The sequence below is a fragment of the Delphinapterus leucas genome, chromosome 18 (assembly GCF_059928025.1).
Source record: "Delphinapterus leucas isolate spDelLeu-1000000601 "Yukka" chromosome 18, BTC_Dleu_Yukka2, whole genome shotgun sequence".
Classification (NCBI taxonomy): domain Eukaryota; kingdom Metazoa; phylum Chordata; class Mammalia; order Artiodactyla; family Monodontidae; genus Delphinapterus; species Delphinapterus leucas.
Window position 1 is genome coordinate 60,371,576 of NC_143146.1, and position 17,290 is coordinate 60,388,865.

At 39.1% G+C, this 17,290-nt stretch overlaps 1 protein-coding gene across 4 annotated transcripts in view; it reads right to left on the minus strand.

Moving 5' to 3' along the window:
- Positions 1–17,290, minus strand: part of RCBTB2 (RCC1 and BTB domain containing protein 2) — a 36,122-nt gene extending 18,832 nt beyond the window's left edge. Inside the window, exons 1-9 of one of the 4 annotated variants that reach the window (XM_022574828.3) lie at positions 17,191–17,290; positions 14,169–14,236; positions 12,867–12,917; positions 8,420–8,575; positions 8,043–8,193; positions 5,651–5,817; positions 4,721–4,879; positions 4,496–4,603; positions 3,297–3,439 (exon numbers count right to left, since the gene is read on the minus strand). In XM_022574828.3, coding sequence (XP_022430536.1) covers positions 3,297–3,439; positions 4,496–4,603; positions 4,721–4,879; positions 5,651–5,817; positions 8,043–8,193; positions 8,420–8,575; positions 12,867–12,917; positions 14,169–14,222 — 989 coding nt within the window. In that variant the 5' untranslated portion in view covers positions 14,223–14,236; positions 17,191–17,290. The remainder of the gene's footprint in view (positions 1–3,296; positions 3,440–4,495; positions 4,604–4,720; positions 4,880–5,650; positions 5,818–8,042; positions 8,194–8,419; positions 8,576–12,866; positions 12,918–14,168; positions 14,237–17,190) is intronic. The other 3 variants (XM_022574830.3, XM_089899562.1, XM_089899563.1) reach the window with 3 other exon arrangements.

The window sequence follows — 17,290 nt, forward strand, 5'->3', positions numbered from 1 at the left end:
AGGCATTCCCTAATTTGCCTTCCATCTATGTCCGGCGTTCTCTCAAATCACCTTTGCCCACACACTCTCTGTTCCAGTCAACAGATGTACTCACTGCCCCTCAATGTCATTATGCACAAAGTCCTTGGTCAGGAATGTTCTTTCACACTTTGGGAGACCACTTACAATGACAGCCTCTCTTTTCCCTGATAACGTTCCATGAAAAATGTAACCGACCGGAACACAATTGTGTCCTTCTATGCTAAACTACTCAACATCAGGAAATCAAAATAACTTCATTCCTACATTCACTTCTGAAATGTTTACCATTAGCCTCCAGGAGAGGGGAACAGCCTTTGCCATTCATTAGAGGAGGTGGGACACTGCTTCCACAGCACAGGGGTTAAGGATGCAGAAAAGCTGGGAAAGCTGGCCCTCCCTGAGCATGGCCTGGGGGCATTTACCTGGAGCACCCAGTGCCATGCGGGAAGTCAGGGGTGGGGCTGAGGCTTGGCTGACTGCAGCAGCTGCTAGAGCAACCGAGAACGGAGAAGGTTTAGGGGGAACCTTCAGGTCTCAGCTTGGGACTCGACCATCAGCCAAGGCGCCCTGCCTTTGCCTGAGGTCATCTGTCCTTACCTCTGATTCACACCAAGAAGCAAATGTGGAAGATCAGATTTTCCAGTCATACATGCAATAGACAATGACTATAAACTGAGCTAACCTTTACTGTCAGGATGTCTGGCATATTTCACACTTTATTTTGTAGCAATTCTTAATGGAAAAAAATTACTGTATGTTCATAATAAATAGGTTTGGTGTCACCTCAACGGAATGATCTGCAACAATGGCACAGCTTAATGTCTGAGAAGTACTAGACATGAAACAGCAGAGACTGAGACAGAATGCAAAACAGAAAACGAGGAAAGAAAAAAGGTAATTTGCGAGGGAGGAGAATAATGGAGAAGAAACCATGATTATAAAAAGACCAGAGCACTGTTTCCCAATCCTGGTTCTGTAAGAGGCCAACACATGATTAATGACCTCAAGAAGTCACAAAATTCACAAAAATTCAAGGCAAAGTTAGTTTTAGATCAATCTAACTTAAACTGTGTTTTTAGGGAACTTTAAAGACATGCTGGTAAATCAAAGTACTGAAAATTCAGAAAGACTGGGAATGACTGGGTTAGAGAAGAGAATCATTTTAATTATTAAAATCACTTCTATGTGAACATAAACAGTGTTAGCATTCCTCACCATAAATAGACTTAATCAGGTTTTTCTTGGGTTGCTGTTTGAGCAAATAATTCCACGTAGACAAATTTCCCCTTTCTGCTTCTGTGAACACGTAACCAAGACCTGACGACCCACCCTGCCCCAAGTTCAATCCTGTTCGTTCTGATTAGCCAAGCCTCCCCGTGATGGGCCCCAAGAGTCAGGAGTTCCCGAGAGATAAGTCATAACATATCTGCAAAGTTTCAGTCACTGAAAAGGGCGGGTAGGTGCCGAACAAGTCCCAGCAAACCTATAGGTTCCTCCCTTGCAATATTTGTGCGATGGAGAGCCTGCAAGCTCAGCAACCACCACCTGAAATTCGAGCACGGAAAACTGAGAAAAGCGGGAGCGTCTCATTCAAAACATGCACCCCTGACATCCGTAGCCAAAATCGTGTTTACGTGGACAAGACCAAGTGTGCAAGTATTTAGCTATTTCTACTTTTTTTTACATATATAATTCAAAAAAATGTTTTGAGTTATGAAGTTTTTGAAAAAGACAGAAAGCAATAGATAACTCTCCAGTGCCACGTGCCCTGACACTCACATAACTTCTGGGCCCTGCTTCTCTGCCTCTTTTGCTCTTTCCCACTGAGCCGCCCTACAGTCTGTCTGTCCCAGCGTGACCACAGTCAGAAGCCCTGGCACTCACTCCGGGACTGTCAGGACCAGCGGCGCAAGGTGGGGCGCGTCGCTGGTGGGCAGACAGCAGCGGACTCTGTGAGTCCAAATAGAGGAGTTCTGTTTATTTTAAATGTGGCAGCACGAGAAAAAGGGTAAAGTGCCATACAGATAGTCCGTTTTTATACCCATGTTACCTATGATCCTTTAACACTTCTTCGCTATTTTGTCTAAATACCAAAAGTCCCCACTGACTGGATTTGCTAGCTGGAGGCATTTTTGTGATTATTCAAAGCCTCAAGACTGTCTCTTCTCTTTTTACTGAGCGGCTCTGAACCACCTTTAAGAGAAATGAAAGTAACATGGCTGCTTGCATCTCCTGTGTGCCTGCCAGCTCGTGATCTTCATTAGCTTTCCTCTTCCCCAATTCTTAAGGAGTCTAGGGTCTTACTGTAAGATATGGGGGGAAAAAAGGTTCTTTAACCAATTTAACATAGGTTAAATAAAAGTAGCCAGGTTCGCAATACTCAAATGAAAATCAAGGGAGCTGAAAATGACCATTTGGTTCCTCATTTTCATTGCTAAATATTCCAGTAGAAACATATAAAAGAACTGCTACAAATGCAAAATAATTTATCCATATATTTACTTAAAATCAGATATAGCAAAAATTAATATGTAAAATGAAAACAGCAATATTAATTTCCACAATGATTTCAACCCTGGCCTAACAGAACAGATAATAAAATGTTCTTGTTCTGTGCTCCTGTGTCAAGCAATGAAGAGTGAAAAGGCAGTGATATAGCCATGTTTGAGAAATTTCAGGAGACCTTCAAAAATAGTAGGATAATCTGGGGGAAAACTCTGGATATGCTACTCACTTAATACAACCTTGCAAACAAGTGCCCACAACTCAGTTTTAATTTTTTAACCATTTTGCTCTGCTTCACAGTGATAGCCTGGGAGTTGAAGTAATGAAACAGCCCTATTCTTTCCAACTGGCAAATTTTATAAGTAGCTGCCCCCATCTGAGATACTTTCATCTTCCTAAACCATAGAAGATAGACCTCCAATGTTATCAACTTCTTCTTAAGAATGTGAAATAGAAAACAATGAGAATGGGGGGGAAAAGGTCTTTTTTGAGCGAGAAGAATAATGCGGAAAAGCTGTTGGAGGTTTAGTCATTGTAGTTTGTGTAAAGTAGCTATTGGAGGTATAGATGACATACGGGTATGTGAAAACAAAATATTTAACATCAATCAACTTGCCCCAAAATTCTAAAGCCAATTTTAAAAAGGAATGAATGGTCTTGTTCAAGAATATTCTAATACTAGCAGTCAATTGCCCATAATTCTATACAATGCCTAAGTTTAGTTTAATCACGAAAGAACACTGAACTTATTTTGAAAATGCACATATTACCTGTCCTTTTCCACAACAACAGGAGTAGGGTAGGACTGGTTACTTTTATTGCCAGTGCCCAACTGGCCATAAGAATTTGCGCCCCAAGCATACACTTGACCTTCATCTGTTAATACTAACGTGTGTGCATAGCCACAGGCAACCTGGAAAGAGAAAAACCAAATCCACTCAGGCCTGAAAACAGAAAGAAACGTGTTTCACAAGATAGGTTAAGATTCAAAAAATGAAAAAAAAAAAGAAGAGGCAGTCTGCCAGAGAGGCAGGCATTAGGTTAACCAACATTCCTCCAGATCTATCTTGGGCCCCGTGTGTGGTGAAAACTGCAGTGAGATCAACATGAGTCCTTCAGTGACAAAGAGTCCAGTTTATTCACCTTTAATACGGCATTCATTATGCTCACAGAGATCAAGGGGTGTGAAGTGAATAAGAAATAGACACTTATATTTTTTAAGAATTATTTTGTCCTTTTATTATAAAAGCAAAAGATGTTCAATGTGAAAAAAACATAGGAAAGTATAATTATGAAAGTCATCTCAAGATCAGGATTTTTTTCTATTTATATATAAATATAGAGATATGCACTGATAGCTTTTTTTAAAAGTGATCATATCTGTATAAGCAGTTCTGTATCTTTCTTTTTACTTAACATTGCATATAGCATTATTTCCCTACCATTAAAAATCCTTTGTAAGCATCATCTCTGTTAATATAAATTTAGTATTGATATTCATTTATTTGACCATTAACTTACTGTTTGATTAGGTAAATTGTGCTATTATTTGTTATCAATTTTTTTCTTTCTTTTTTTTTTTTTTTTTTTTTTGCTATATCTTTACTACACCTTCTGCAAGTCACTTTCCCTTTGGTTCCTTAGGATAATGCCCTAAATTTAAGTAGAATTACAGATCAAAGGGTATGAATATTTTTAAGGCTCTTGATACATACTGCCAAAGTTTCCTTGGAAAAGATGATAAAAATTTACATCCCAACAGCTATGTATGAGAGTGCACTGGAAATATAAATTTTCTGATAAACATCTACAACTAAATTCAGGAAAAGAGCTTTAACCTTTATTTCAGTCAAGATAGGCAAGCAGCTTACCTTTTCATCCTGCTAAGACAACTGAGTTTTTAGTACATTGGTATCCTTGCCCCTGTAGCCTTAAAAACAGGCAGCATGTGAAGCAACAGTGGACATACCCGCTGGACACGAATGCCTTGCAAAGCTGCTACCCTACAGGGGGTTGGCTGGTTGCCGCTGCTGCCGAGTCCCAGCTGCCCGTTTCCATTGTAACCCCAGACATAGACCTGAGAGAAGATGAGAGACTCAATGCCCACGAAAGATGAAAAGAAGCATTCCATGTCAGTATGACACTGAGAAGGTAGACAGCCTTTTTTAAGCGACACAGAAAATAACTTTCTTACCTCCCCAGTGTTCACCACTGCCATCGAGCACATCTGTCCACAGGCTATGTTCACAACTACTTTGTTCTGTAAGCAGCCAGTGACTCTTCGAGGGATCGGCTGATTAGCTGTTGATCCAGACCCTACCTGCCCGGAGTTATTATAACCCCAGGCAAATACCTATTTGAAAGAAGAGATCAATAAACGAAACACACTAATATATAAAGTGTCTCAATTGGCACTTACGGTGCCTCATCTTTGCCCTCAAAGTGCTTGATAACCATAAATGCTCACAACACAGGCAGGGAAGTTTCCATAGAACGCATTCTTACAAAATGTATTACTTTATTTTTTTTTTAAGATTTTTTTGATGTGGACCATTTTTAAAGTCTTCATTGAATTTGTTACAATACTGCTTCTGTTTTATGTTTTGGTTTTTTGGCCACGAGGCATGTGGGATCTTAGCTCCCTGACCAGGGATCAAACCCGCACCCACTGCATTGGAAGGCAAAGTCTTAACCACTGGACCGCCCAGGAAGTCCCAAAGCATATTACTTTATAAAATATGGTTACTGGCATTACCTACACAAACAGCAATGATTATAATCAAATATCATATAATTCTTATAAAAATATCTACTTTGCTTCAGCCATATTTTCCAGCATTTGGGGATTTTTCTTTTTGCAAATAATCCCCTTGAGTATAGCAACACAGAAGTAACAATACATCCTTTTAAATTTTGCAGTTATAGAAATCCTTACTACACACAGGCACACTTCATAATATAAACACCATGACTATGAACTGCTAACAAGAGTAAGACTGAATTTGAGGTTATTTTAATCAAATGATCATATTTCCAGGACTGCTACAGGAATCTATATAATGTACTGAAATTAAAATCTTATTGAAATCTTATGATCAGTGGGATTTATGCTGACTATTCTCACCTCTCCATCAGATGTTAGCACCAAAGAATGGTAAGACCCACAGGCCACTTCAATGACTTGTTTGTTTGACAAATTAGTAGAGATATGACAGGGCACTAGACCATGATTAGTTGTCCCATTGCCCAGCTGACTGTAACCATTGTGACCCCAGGTAAAGACTTCTCCTTCTGAAATAAAAAGAAACATAACCAACTTTCAAAACATCTATTCTTATATGAAAATATATATATTACACACTTCCACAAATGGAAACTAAAACTTCATATGCAAAAGCTAATCAACTTCCCTATTCCACAAAACTCATTTTATAAAAGAATACATTTGGAAAGTTTAACTACATTCTACCTCAAAGCAACAAGATGAAATTTAAATGGATTCAGTTATAATAGCTAGAAGATAGGTTTTTAATAAACAACAGAGAAAAGGCTGCTAAGAGTAAGAGAAAAAAAAAACAGATTGAAATTAGACAGACTGTAAGGTCATTAAACTTCTCTGAACCTTAATTTCCTTATCTATAAAATGATCTCCAAGTTAATTTTTTGAATCTTTGTTGTATTACTTATTGTGCAGTATAATACATATTCAGAAAAGTTCTTAAACTGTATATACACAGTTTTATAAATAATTGCAAAGTACACATCCATGTACTACCACTCAGGTCAAGAAATACAATCTTATGATCACCCCAAAAGCCCCCCACATATACATCCTGGATAACAGGATTTAGTCTTTCTTGGTTTTGAACTTAACATAAATGGAATAATACAGTATATACGCCTTTCATCTGTATTTTTCTACCCTATTGTCTCTTTGTGCGACATTCCAGATAATTTCTTCTGATCTACCTTCCAGTTTATTAATTTTCTCTTGCTGTGTTCAAACTGCTGCAAAACTTGTCCACTGATTTTTTCATTTTGATAATTATATTGTTCGTTTGGTTCTCTTTCAAGTCTTCTATGATCTCTTCAGGTATCTTCAAGCTCATTTTTTATTTTTTCAAACATAATAAATACAGCCATCTTATAAGTGGTATCTGGTAATTCTAATATCTGATATTTAGTAGTTGTTTTTTGCTGTCTTTTTTGCAGGTTCTTATTCAGGGTGCCTTGTTTCCTTGTACCTGGTTATCTTTGACTATGTGCTACTAATTGCCATTGAAAAATTATTTTTCGATGGCATTATATTCCTTCAGGACTAGAATGAAGGTACTTTCGTCTAGAAAGAATTTGCATTAACTTCTCTCATGTTCTTAAGGCACTTTAAAGGTACCTCTTTGATAAATCCAAGGCTTGAGATTTCTTGGAACATCCAATCTAAGGTGAATTGGAATACAAATCCATGGATACAACACCTCAGGGAGAGGTTTTCTTTCTTTTTTTCTCCTTGCTTGCTCAGAGCCAAGGAATTCTTCTGTTGAGTCCCTTAGAGATGAAAGAACTGACTCATCCTTGCCCTGAGAGTGTAGCCCTTTGTGGTCCCAGCCTAACATGTGAGGTCTTTGACTTGTGACCCCTTCACCTCATAAGTACATCAGACCCAACACTCTTTAAGTGCATAGGCAGATGGCTTTAAGGCAAAATTAGCTTCAAGGTCCCCTCTAACTTCTTAGTTCATACTTTCTCTTAAATATATTTGGTCTAATAATTCCTTTCTGCCTTATCAATGTTTTGATGCTTTTAGAAAATTTAAAAAGTATATTTTATATAGAATTTGTATTTGTTTTCAGTGCAGAAATGGTCTGAATAATCCAGCCCGCTACTACTGGCAACCAAAAATCCCTAAAACTTATTTTTAAAATGTGAAATAAATATACGAGAGTATTTATAAAATTTATTTTCCATTTAAAGAACACTAATAAAATGAATACCCAGCTTGAGGGAAACTCTAAGGTATGTTTTAATTATGTTGTCTTACAAGTCTGAATGCATGAAACAGCCATGAGAATATTTAATTCTTTATACTACTAATACCAACTAGAGCCGTCAGTCACCGTTTAAAGTCAGGATCACAGAACGCTAACAGTTAGAGCGGATCTTGGAATCTAGCTTTCATCGCTCTTCTCATAGGTCAAGAATCTCAAGTTCAAAAAGTCCTGAGTGAGTTCAGCATTCTAATGCAAAATAATTACACATATCAACAAAAGGAGTTCACTGGGCTTATCGCATTGTCATTCTTACACCCAAAGTGCCAATAACTGCTAGATTCCATCTGCTACATTATCTTACTTTGATATTGATATTGATATTTCATATTGTCCAAAGCACAGTCAAGTTCCCAGGGCAGAGGCAGAAAGCCAATCAAAAAGTATGTTCTCAGTGTAAGGGGTGGTCCTAGTCTTGTTTCTCAACAAAGAAAGCTATGGCTAAAATTCCACCCTGTGTTCCTAGGTTACCTGCTGTTGCAAGGACAACATGTGGACCACTCCCATAGCTGAGGCAGGCAATTTTTTTGCCACTTAAAGAATCCAGTCTCCGAGGTTCAATGGTGCTCTGGACATCACCTAATCCCAAACAGCCACAGCAGTTTGTGCCAAGCACAAAAATCTGTGGGAAAAACCAGAGTTAGTTCAAGCAGTTCTATTTCTGACAAACCTGTACATTCAAACAGGCACAGTTCCCCTAGGGAAACTGCTTCATTATTTAATAAGTAAGAATCTACTCTCCGTGCATTTTTTTTTACCTTAATTCCTTCCTTAACGCCTTAGTTCCCCCAAGATCTTCAATTCAGCAAATCCATTACTAAAAATGTAATTTTTTTCTTCAACATTACCTCATCATTTACTGTAGTATATAAAACTTCATTGCCAGCACTGCCAAAGACACAGGCCTGACGGACTAACTGCAGTTCTTCCTCAGAACAAAGGGAGAAAATTGGCCACTTTCCCACATCTAACATCTTCAAAGATGACAGAGTAGCCTGTACTGGCTGAAAAAGAATTTTAAAAATAAGTAAATAAAATAAATCTATATATATATTGACTAATAATAAAAAATACATTTTCTTTGCCCCCTTCATTTCTGTAGAAGAGTTAGCATTGGTTTGAGGAGGAACAAACCCTATCTATTTTGGGAACTGCCTTTACAAGCTTGACTGCTTCAGGACCACTCTCACTGCAACCAAGAGCCAGAGGTCCTGGATGGAATCAGATCCCACCTATCAATTTTCCTCAAGGACACAGGAATCATACAAGGCTGAACTCTGGGGAGGTGAATATCTGGCAAGCACTTTCAGTGTCGGTTATATCTTAAATGTAGCTCTGGAAACTAAGCTGCTTGTGAAAGCAGGAAAAAGGGAGAAGACTGCTGTTTCATCTACTGCCCAAGTCTTAGCAAAACAAGTCCTTGGGAAAGAACAATGCCAAAGGTGACACCAAGGAAAAAGTCCAGAAGGTTTCAGTTCATGGGTCAGTTCTGACCATTCAGTTTGAGCAACTGGTGGGTTCCCTCATCCCCCCACTCAGGTTTGGGGATTGGTAGGACGAAAACACCCAGAAAGGACATGTATTCGTTTGCTACAACTGCTGTAACAAAGTACCACAAATTGAGTGGCTGAAACAACAGAACTTTATCTTCTCACAGTTCTGGAGGCTAGAAGTTCAGAGTCAAGGTATCAGCTGGTCTGGTTCTTCCTAAGGGTTGTAAGGGGAAGATCTGTCAGGTCTCTCCCCTCGGCTTGCAGACGGCCCAATTCTCCCTGTGTCTCTCACATCATCTTCCCCCACATGCGTCTGTCTCTGTGTCTCAATTTCCCCTTTTTTATAAGGATACCAGTCATGCTGGTTTAGGTCACCCTCATGACCTCATCTTAACTAAACGATCTGCATCTGCAGTGACCCCATTTCCAAAAAAGGTCACCTTCAAAAATAATGGGGTATCTCAGTCAATTTGCTAAACCAAAACACCATAGACTGGGTGGATTATAAACAACAAAAATTTATTTTTTATAGTTCTGGAGGCTGGGAAGTCCGAGCTCAAGGCGCCAGCATGATCATGTTCTGATGAAGGTGCCCTTCCTGGTTCAGAGACAGAGTCTTCTCACTGTGTCCTCTCATGCTGGAAAGGGCTAGGGATCTCTCTGGAGCCCCTTTTATAAAGCACTAATCCCATTCATGAGGTTTCTCCCCTCAGGACTTAAAACAATTCTTGAAGGCCCCACCTTCTAATACCATCACCTTTGGGGGTTAGGATTTCAACATATGAATTTGGGGGGGATACAATCAAACCCACAACAGGATGCATTAAGATCATGAGCATTTGCACTCCCATAAGAGCATTCAATGTGGACATGATAAAGCTGTTTTTATTTATTTATTTATGGTTGCATTGGGTCTTCGTTGCTATGCACAGCGAGTGGGGGCTACTATTATTCGTTGCAGTGCATGGGCTTCTTATTGCATTGGCTTTTCTTGTTGCGGAGCATGGGCTCTAGGCGCGTGGGCTTCAGCAGTTGTGGCACACAGGCTCCGTAGTTGTGGCACACGGGCTTAGTTGCTCCGCAGCATGTGGGATCTTCCTGGCCCAAGGATGGAACCTGTGTCCCCCTGCATTGGCAGGCAGATTGTTAACCACTGCATCACCAGGCAAGTCCCTGGTGTTTAAAACAGATAAAGCTGTTTTAAAGAGAGCTTTTACTTATTTGCTACACTGGAAACATTTTTACTTACATACTTTTCAACTTCCAAACATTTTTAAGATTATAATAAGATGCATAAGTAGCCAACATGCCTATCAAATGCCATGTCTAGCCATTTCCCTCAATAATCGCCAAACTCTAGCTTAATTTAAAGGAACAAAGGATTTTCTAAGCCCTATCTTTCCCATCAGATATTAAATCAGTCTTACCAGATATATGTCTAGTAGAGAGCAGATCAGACTAGCTACTTGTTTTAGAAAGGATATTTGTGCTTTCCACCTTAGGAGTCAGGGGAAAAAATTATTTATTTATCCATTCATTCATTTATAGGACTTGGCTCACAAGATTATGGAGGCTCAGAAGTCCTATGTTTGCATTTATAAACTGGAGACCTAGGAAAGCTGGTGGAATAATTCAATCCGAATCCAAAGGCCTGAAAACCAGAGGAGACAATGATGTAAATCCCTGTCTGAGGGCAGAGGATGAAATGAGACGTCCCAGGTAAATCAGCGAAGCAGGAAAAAAGGGATGAATTCTTCCTTCCTCTGCCTTTTGTTCCAACCAGGCTCTCAACAGATTGGATGATGCCCACCCGCACCAGGAAGAGCCCACCCACTTACTGAGCCCACCAGTTCCAGTGCTGTTCTCACCTGGAAGCACCCTCACAGACACACCCAGAGACGATGTTTAACCTGGGCACTGGGGGCCCACTCAAGCTGACATGTAAAGTTAACTCTGTGAAGACACACAGTGAAGATGGAGGCAGAGACTGGAGTGATGCAGCTATATGTGCCGGAACACCAAGGGTGCCGGGAGCCCCCAGAAGCTGCAGGCTTCTTCCCTCAAGCCTTCAGAGAGCGTGGCCCTGCGGACACCTTGATTTCAGACTTCTGGCCTCCAGAACTGTCAGAGAGTAGATTTCTGTTGTTTTAAACCACCTGGTTTGTGGTACTTCATCAGGGCAGAAACTAATACTAAGAAACTAACACAGAGGGGAAGCAGTTTGTCACTGCTAACAGCATCACCCTCAGTGAGTGGCATAGCCTGAACCAGGAGAAGCTCCCCTAATGCCCAATCGGGCCACTTCCCCCCATGACACCACCAAACTGTAAGACCCTGCCTGGAGAATGATGTTTTCTATTATCTTTTGGGCAGCACCTAAGGCCACTGTGGGGCTAATGACAGAATCTTGTTCTGTTACCTTTTAGTCTAAGCTTCTACTTTAAATTACCCACCTCCTTATATTATGAAGGAATCTTACTTTCTGTGAGGTGTTCATTTTAATATTTTTTTTCTGATTTAAGTCTATAATTTTCAGAAAGAACAATGTTTGGGATGTGGCATCAAATATTTCATGTAGACGTGCTAACGTGCTAGTTAAAAGAGTTCTTACATAGTATTTCTAATCTTCACAAGTGTAGGACATACACATTGCTATCCTCATTTTACATATGAGGAACCTGAGGGCCCGAGAGACTGAGAAATATTCCAAGATCACCAGCTTCTCAGTGGGTAAGCCAGATTTCTTTCCACAAAGCATCTGTTGCTAAGTAAAAAGTTCACATAAAAAGTGATAACTCCTGGGCTTCCCTGGTGGCGCAGTGGTTGAGAGTCCGCCTGCCGATGCAGGGGACCTGGGTTCGTGCCCTGGTCCGGGAGGATCCCACATGCCGTGGAGCGGCTGGGCCCGTAAGCCATGGCCGCGGAGCCTGTGCTCCGCAACGGGAGAGGCCACAACAGTGAGAGGCCCGCGTACCGCAAAAAAAAAAAGTGATAACTCCTGGCAGGCCTAGTGTTTGCTTGCATTTGTAGGGCTTTGGCTGTTGTGCTCATGAAGTCCTTAATGAACAGGGCAGTAATGCCCACTGTGGGTTGTCTCCCTTCATGGAGCTCACAATTTAATAGAAAACAAATAATTCCAATATAACCTAAATACAACAGGTGTGAATACATTGCTTTTTAAATCTCTGCCAGAAGGCTGGCTACTGGAGGTTAGTCATCAAAAATTCATGTTTCTAAGTCTGTGGGGAAACTTCTTCATAGGGAACCAATGACTTCATTTATGAAATGCACATGTTTATACTTTTTTGAAGTAAATATTTAATATCAGTCTCCAGGAATTGAGTATCTTCTCTCACAGAAGAAAAATACATTCTTCTGTCTGGCATAATCTTGAGCATATACAGTTATACACATTGTACATACTGTATACATATGTACATATATAGCATATATGTATACTCTGTATATATATATACATTGTATATAGTAAGAGTGTACATAATATAGGGATGCACACACTTTAGGAGCCTCAATCACACCACAGCCAGCCTCCATGACAGCAGGCATCTCCGCAGAAGGCACCCAACTACCTCTGGGCCCAACTATTAAGTAAGGGACTGGCTGAGCAGAAGCCAAGAGTGGGCAATAAAAAAACTGTAGGGGAAAAAAAGCACTACCAGAGAGCAAGAGCTCGGCAATATACGTCATCAAGGTCGTGTCCCAGGAATCTGCATCCTAGCTTGAAGCCTCCTTCCTGCACCTGTCACCAGCATAGGTGAGAATTAACCCCAGGCCAGCTTACCTTCACTGCTTTGCTCACATCCAAGCCACCTCTCTCATCTTTCACTGGCATCTGTTTGGGAAATGCAAAGCAGTAAAATTTTTTAATATTAGCTCAAGGAAAACATAATTAAGGAAATACATCTCCATAAAGTTAGAGACCAAAATGCATTTTATCGTTGCTTTGAGTGTGTCCTCCCTGTATTAACTCTGCTTCTCCAACCATATGAAGAACCAAGTGGATTATGATACTTCATTTAACTATGGACAACTATTAAGTTGTCACAGTTCAATTTAAAATACCGCATATAAAAACAGAATTAAAATTACATGTTGGGCATGCCTAGCAAAAAAAAAAAAAAAATTCTTAAAGAACAGCCGCCAACACCTCACGTTTTGAGAATTTCTGGGCAGCATAACACCATGTAATAAAGTAATTTCTTTGCTAATTCCATGAGTTTTTTATTTTACAAAATCTGTGCCCAGAAGAAAAATAATGAAATTTTCTATGAACATTCTATAAGACTTTCAGGTTCTATACATTGCTTTTGTAAGCTACTTTCCTACAGGAGCTCACAAATGAGCACTTCGAGTCAGCACGCGGCGATACTATGGTTCAGTTCAGAAGCTGTGCTGTTTCTGTACACTACGCTGGCTGTGACGATGATTTACGTCGTTTACTGAATTTTGACCGTATTTTATTTTTTTAAAAAGTGGAAAACAGAAAAATGAAAGTGAATGGTGGCAGTTAATATTAAGCTGTCAGCAGTGAAGAGCAGATATTTCGTAAATTTCATAAAATCAACACGAGATAGAGATCGATGCGCATGCTGAAAGATGTGAAACTTTTAACATCACTTGGACACTGACCGGACTTAAGCTGGCTGACTGTAATATTCAGATGTGATGGAAACGAAATAAAGAATATCTGCGATGAATTAAGAATATGTCATCTAAGATTAAGTATTTTGTCATTTTTTTAAAAGCTCTGGCAGTGGAGCAAACATTGTTCAACTCAGACCCTTTTGCAGGACAGCATTTTCTGTGAAAGTAGGGGTGGTGTGGCTCCTCATCCAGCTCAAACGTCACCGCCTCTGGGGACCCTTTCTCTACTCCTCACACAATCCCCAGAGTCCCCTGCTGGTCCCTCTGGCATTCTCTACACCCATAACAGTGATGGGCCAGCATCTCAGTCACTATAGTGAGAGCCCCTCAAAGACAGACACTATCTCATTGATCTTCCTATTGGATGACCAATAGAGGTTTGATGAAGTATATTTTATGTGACAGAAAATATATGCTCCAAGGGCATGATTTTTCTAACCTTGACACTTTTTCCATAGAGAAGGAAAAGTTCTTCTTCCATATGGTCTTCCATGGTCCTGTGCAGTCCTTGGGGAAAAAGTATGTGGTAAAATCAAGATCCCATGTGTCGAGTGAAACTGGGCAGGTTAAAATTACTTTACTTCTAATTAACAGAGAAAATAAGCTAAGCTCAAATATGGTGAAGGAAAATAAGGGAATTAAGTTTGGGGCATGGGAGTTAACAGCTGTAAAACCCAAAAGATGTTTTAACTGTTGTTCTCCTATGAGAATCCTCCTGCTGAGGTGTGGAAAAATAATCCCAAGATAAACCTATATTCTTAAATCTATTAGGGAATGAGTAGAAAATTTTCATTTCAGAGTTGACTTCCTATAGATAAGAAAAAATAAACTTTAGACCTTGGTCAAATTTCCCCTGGGATTGGAAAGTTCCAAATCACTGTGAAGAGGAGACTTATCAATTCTCAGCTCCACTGAAGAGTGTATGATTTGCTAAGGGGGAGGGAGGGGGGAATGAATGAAAAGAATAAAAGGATGAAAGAATGAATGAACAAATGTGACTTGTTATCTTAACAAAAAATCTGAAACAACAGCCATCAAGTATGTAGCTATAGCACTGAATGTGCTTGCCTTAATTAACCAGCTCCACAATGACTACCTTCTACCACATACAAGTAACAGCAGAAGCAGCCCTATCACATAATAGGCAGTATGTCTGGACTGTGGTTAAATCATTACACAGTTATCACTAAAAATAAATATGAATAAATATTCTCTCTCCCCTCAGAAGCAATTTAATGAAATCATGTTTAATAATGTTGATATTCTGATTCATTAGGCTGGCTCCTATTTACTCACATACAACCCATATTTCAAATGCCTAACATCAGAACATTTTATCTAATACTACCTACAAGCAGTTAGAGCCTTGCAATAGATAAAAACAATAACCAAAATAAGGCTAAGTCTTAACAGTGTTCCTTATCAATGTTTTATATTCACTTGAGGATACTGGTAAAATTCTGTTTTCTTCAGCTGTAAAAGGTCTCTCAGCATATAAGGAATAATAAATAATATATTCAGAATAATTATTACTCAAACTATGGCAATTAATACAAATCATTATTTCTAATGTTTGGGAAAGATATGCTTGTTGTGAAAAGGATCACTTAGACTTTTCTCACTTATAAATTTCTAAAACTTGATCTGGTTGCCAACATGGAAAAATAATTTCATGCAGCAGCTACTCCTATATCATCTGTCTTCTCTATGAATTTTCAAGCTCTTTAGGAGAGAGGACCATGACTCATTCATTGCTATAACTACCACAACGCATGGCTCAGAGCAGAACACAAGATATTCGTTGAAAGCATCTTCTGAGTACAGCTTTTTGTAGATTGCAGACAGCCTATATTGGGGATTCTTCTCTTTTTGGCCTCATCTTAACTGGAAATACCTTTTCCATACCTGCCCCAAGTTTAGTGGAATAAAAAATAAAAAGATAAGAGAGGGAAGAGAAGAAAGAGGAAGAGAAGAGAAAGCAGAAGAGTAGAGGAAGGGAATTCAAAGGCAAAAAGGAAACAAACAAGAGAAGGAAAAGGGATCTAATTAGAGAAGTGACTGCCCCTCGCTGGACTTTAGGACCCCTTTGTTTCCCTAGCAGAAGGGAATTCTTGCTAATATGCTGAGATCACTGAACAGTAATCCTGGGGTTTGTTTTGTTTTGTTTCCCCACCCCATCCCTCTACCATTGTAGGTAACCAACTTCACTGGTTTCTGGTTTCTTCTTCTGTTTCCTTTTGCAAAAATAAGCAGACATATGTATGTGTTTTATTCCCCAGTTCTTTCTTGTACAAAATATAGCATACTTTACATACCCTTTTGCAAGCTTTTTTTTTTTCACCTAACAATGTATCCTGGAAAGCACTCTATATCAGCTAATAGAAATTTTTTAACACCTGCATACCTTGGGTTTTTAAGGAGAAAAATAAATAGCTCTTTTCAGTGTCTTTGATCAGTTTCAAGTAGAGTAACTCTTTAAAAATTAGAATGGTGAAAAGCAGGTCATTCCGTTTATTTGACTAATCAGGTTAAGACATAATTACATGTATGGCATATGAAAATTACCATATTCAAAGAAATAACATTCAGTAAAATTCAATTAACACTAAAGATAATATTAACATCATTTCATTTTTGTCAGTCAGAATGTCCTTGAAGATTTAAAAATGATTCATGATTAATTACTATTATACAGTACTGTGAAAAAAATGATGTCAAAATCTGTAGCATTGTGGAAAATGGTTGGCTTTATTTATTTTTTTTTTTCCTTTTTGGCTGTGCTGCGCGGCTGGCTTGCGGGGATCTTAGTTCCCCGACCAGGGATTGAACCTGCAACCTCGGCAGTGAAATCACGGCGTTCTAACCACTGGACTGCCAGGGAATTCCCTGGTTGGCTTTGTTTTTAACATTATTCCAATGTGATACAAATAAAATAGAGAAAACTAGCTTTCCCAATTTGCACTACTTGAGGAATATAGTTTGTGGAATATATGTGAGGATTATAGTTATCTCATCCTGTTATATGTGATATCACCAGGCTATTATTATAGCAACGTTATAGTAATATATCAACATATACGTCTTAAAAATCCATAATATGCACATAGAATATCACATCCATGATGTGATAAAGATGAATTCTAAATAACAGCAACAATAATAACAGTTAAAATAAACAGTTACCCGGTGCCAAGCACTAAGTGCCTTATGTGATCTCGTTTAATCTTTACAATAGCCAAAAAGAAACAGATATAATCATTGCCTCTGTTTAATGGACATATTTCAATACTTTGACTAACAGTCACCAGTCAGTCAGGGTCAGAGCCAGGACTAATTCCAAAGTCCTTGCTCTTGGACCCTCCCCTGTAATGCAGGGATATTTTAAGTTTTCCTGTGTACATTCCAGATGGTTTTATTTTGTACTGACTGATTAAGAACATTCCCACCAAAAATGTTTATACCTGATTGTTTCTAAATTTCTGGAGCCCAGTATTCAGTCATCTTTAACCCTGTTCCTTCTAGATCCTTGTGAAGTTGTCGTCTAGGGTAAGGTAAATGTGA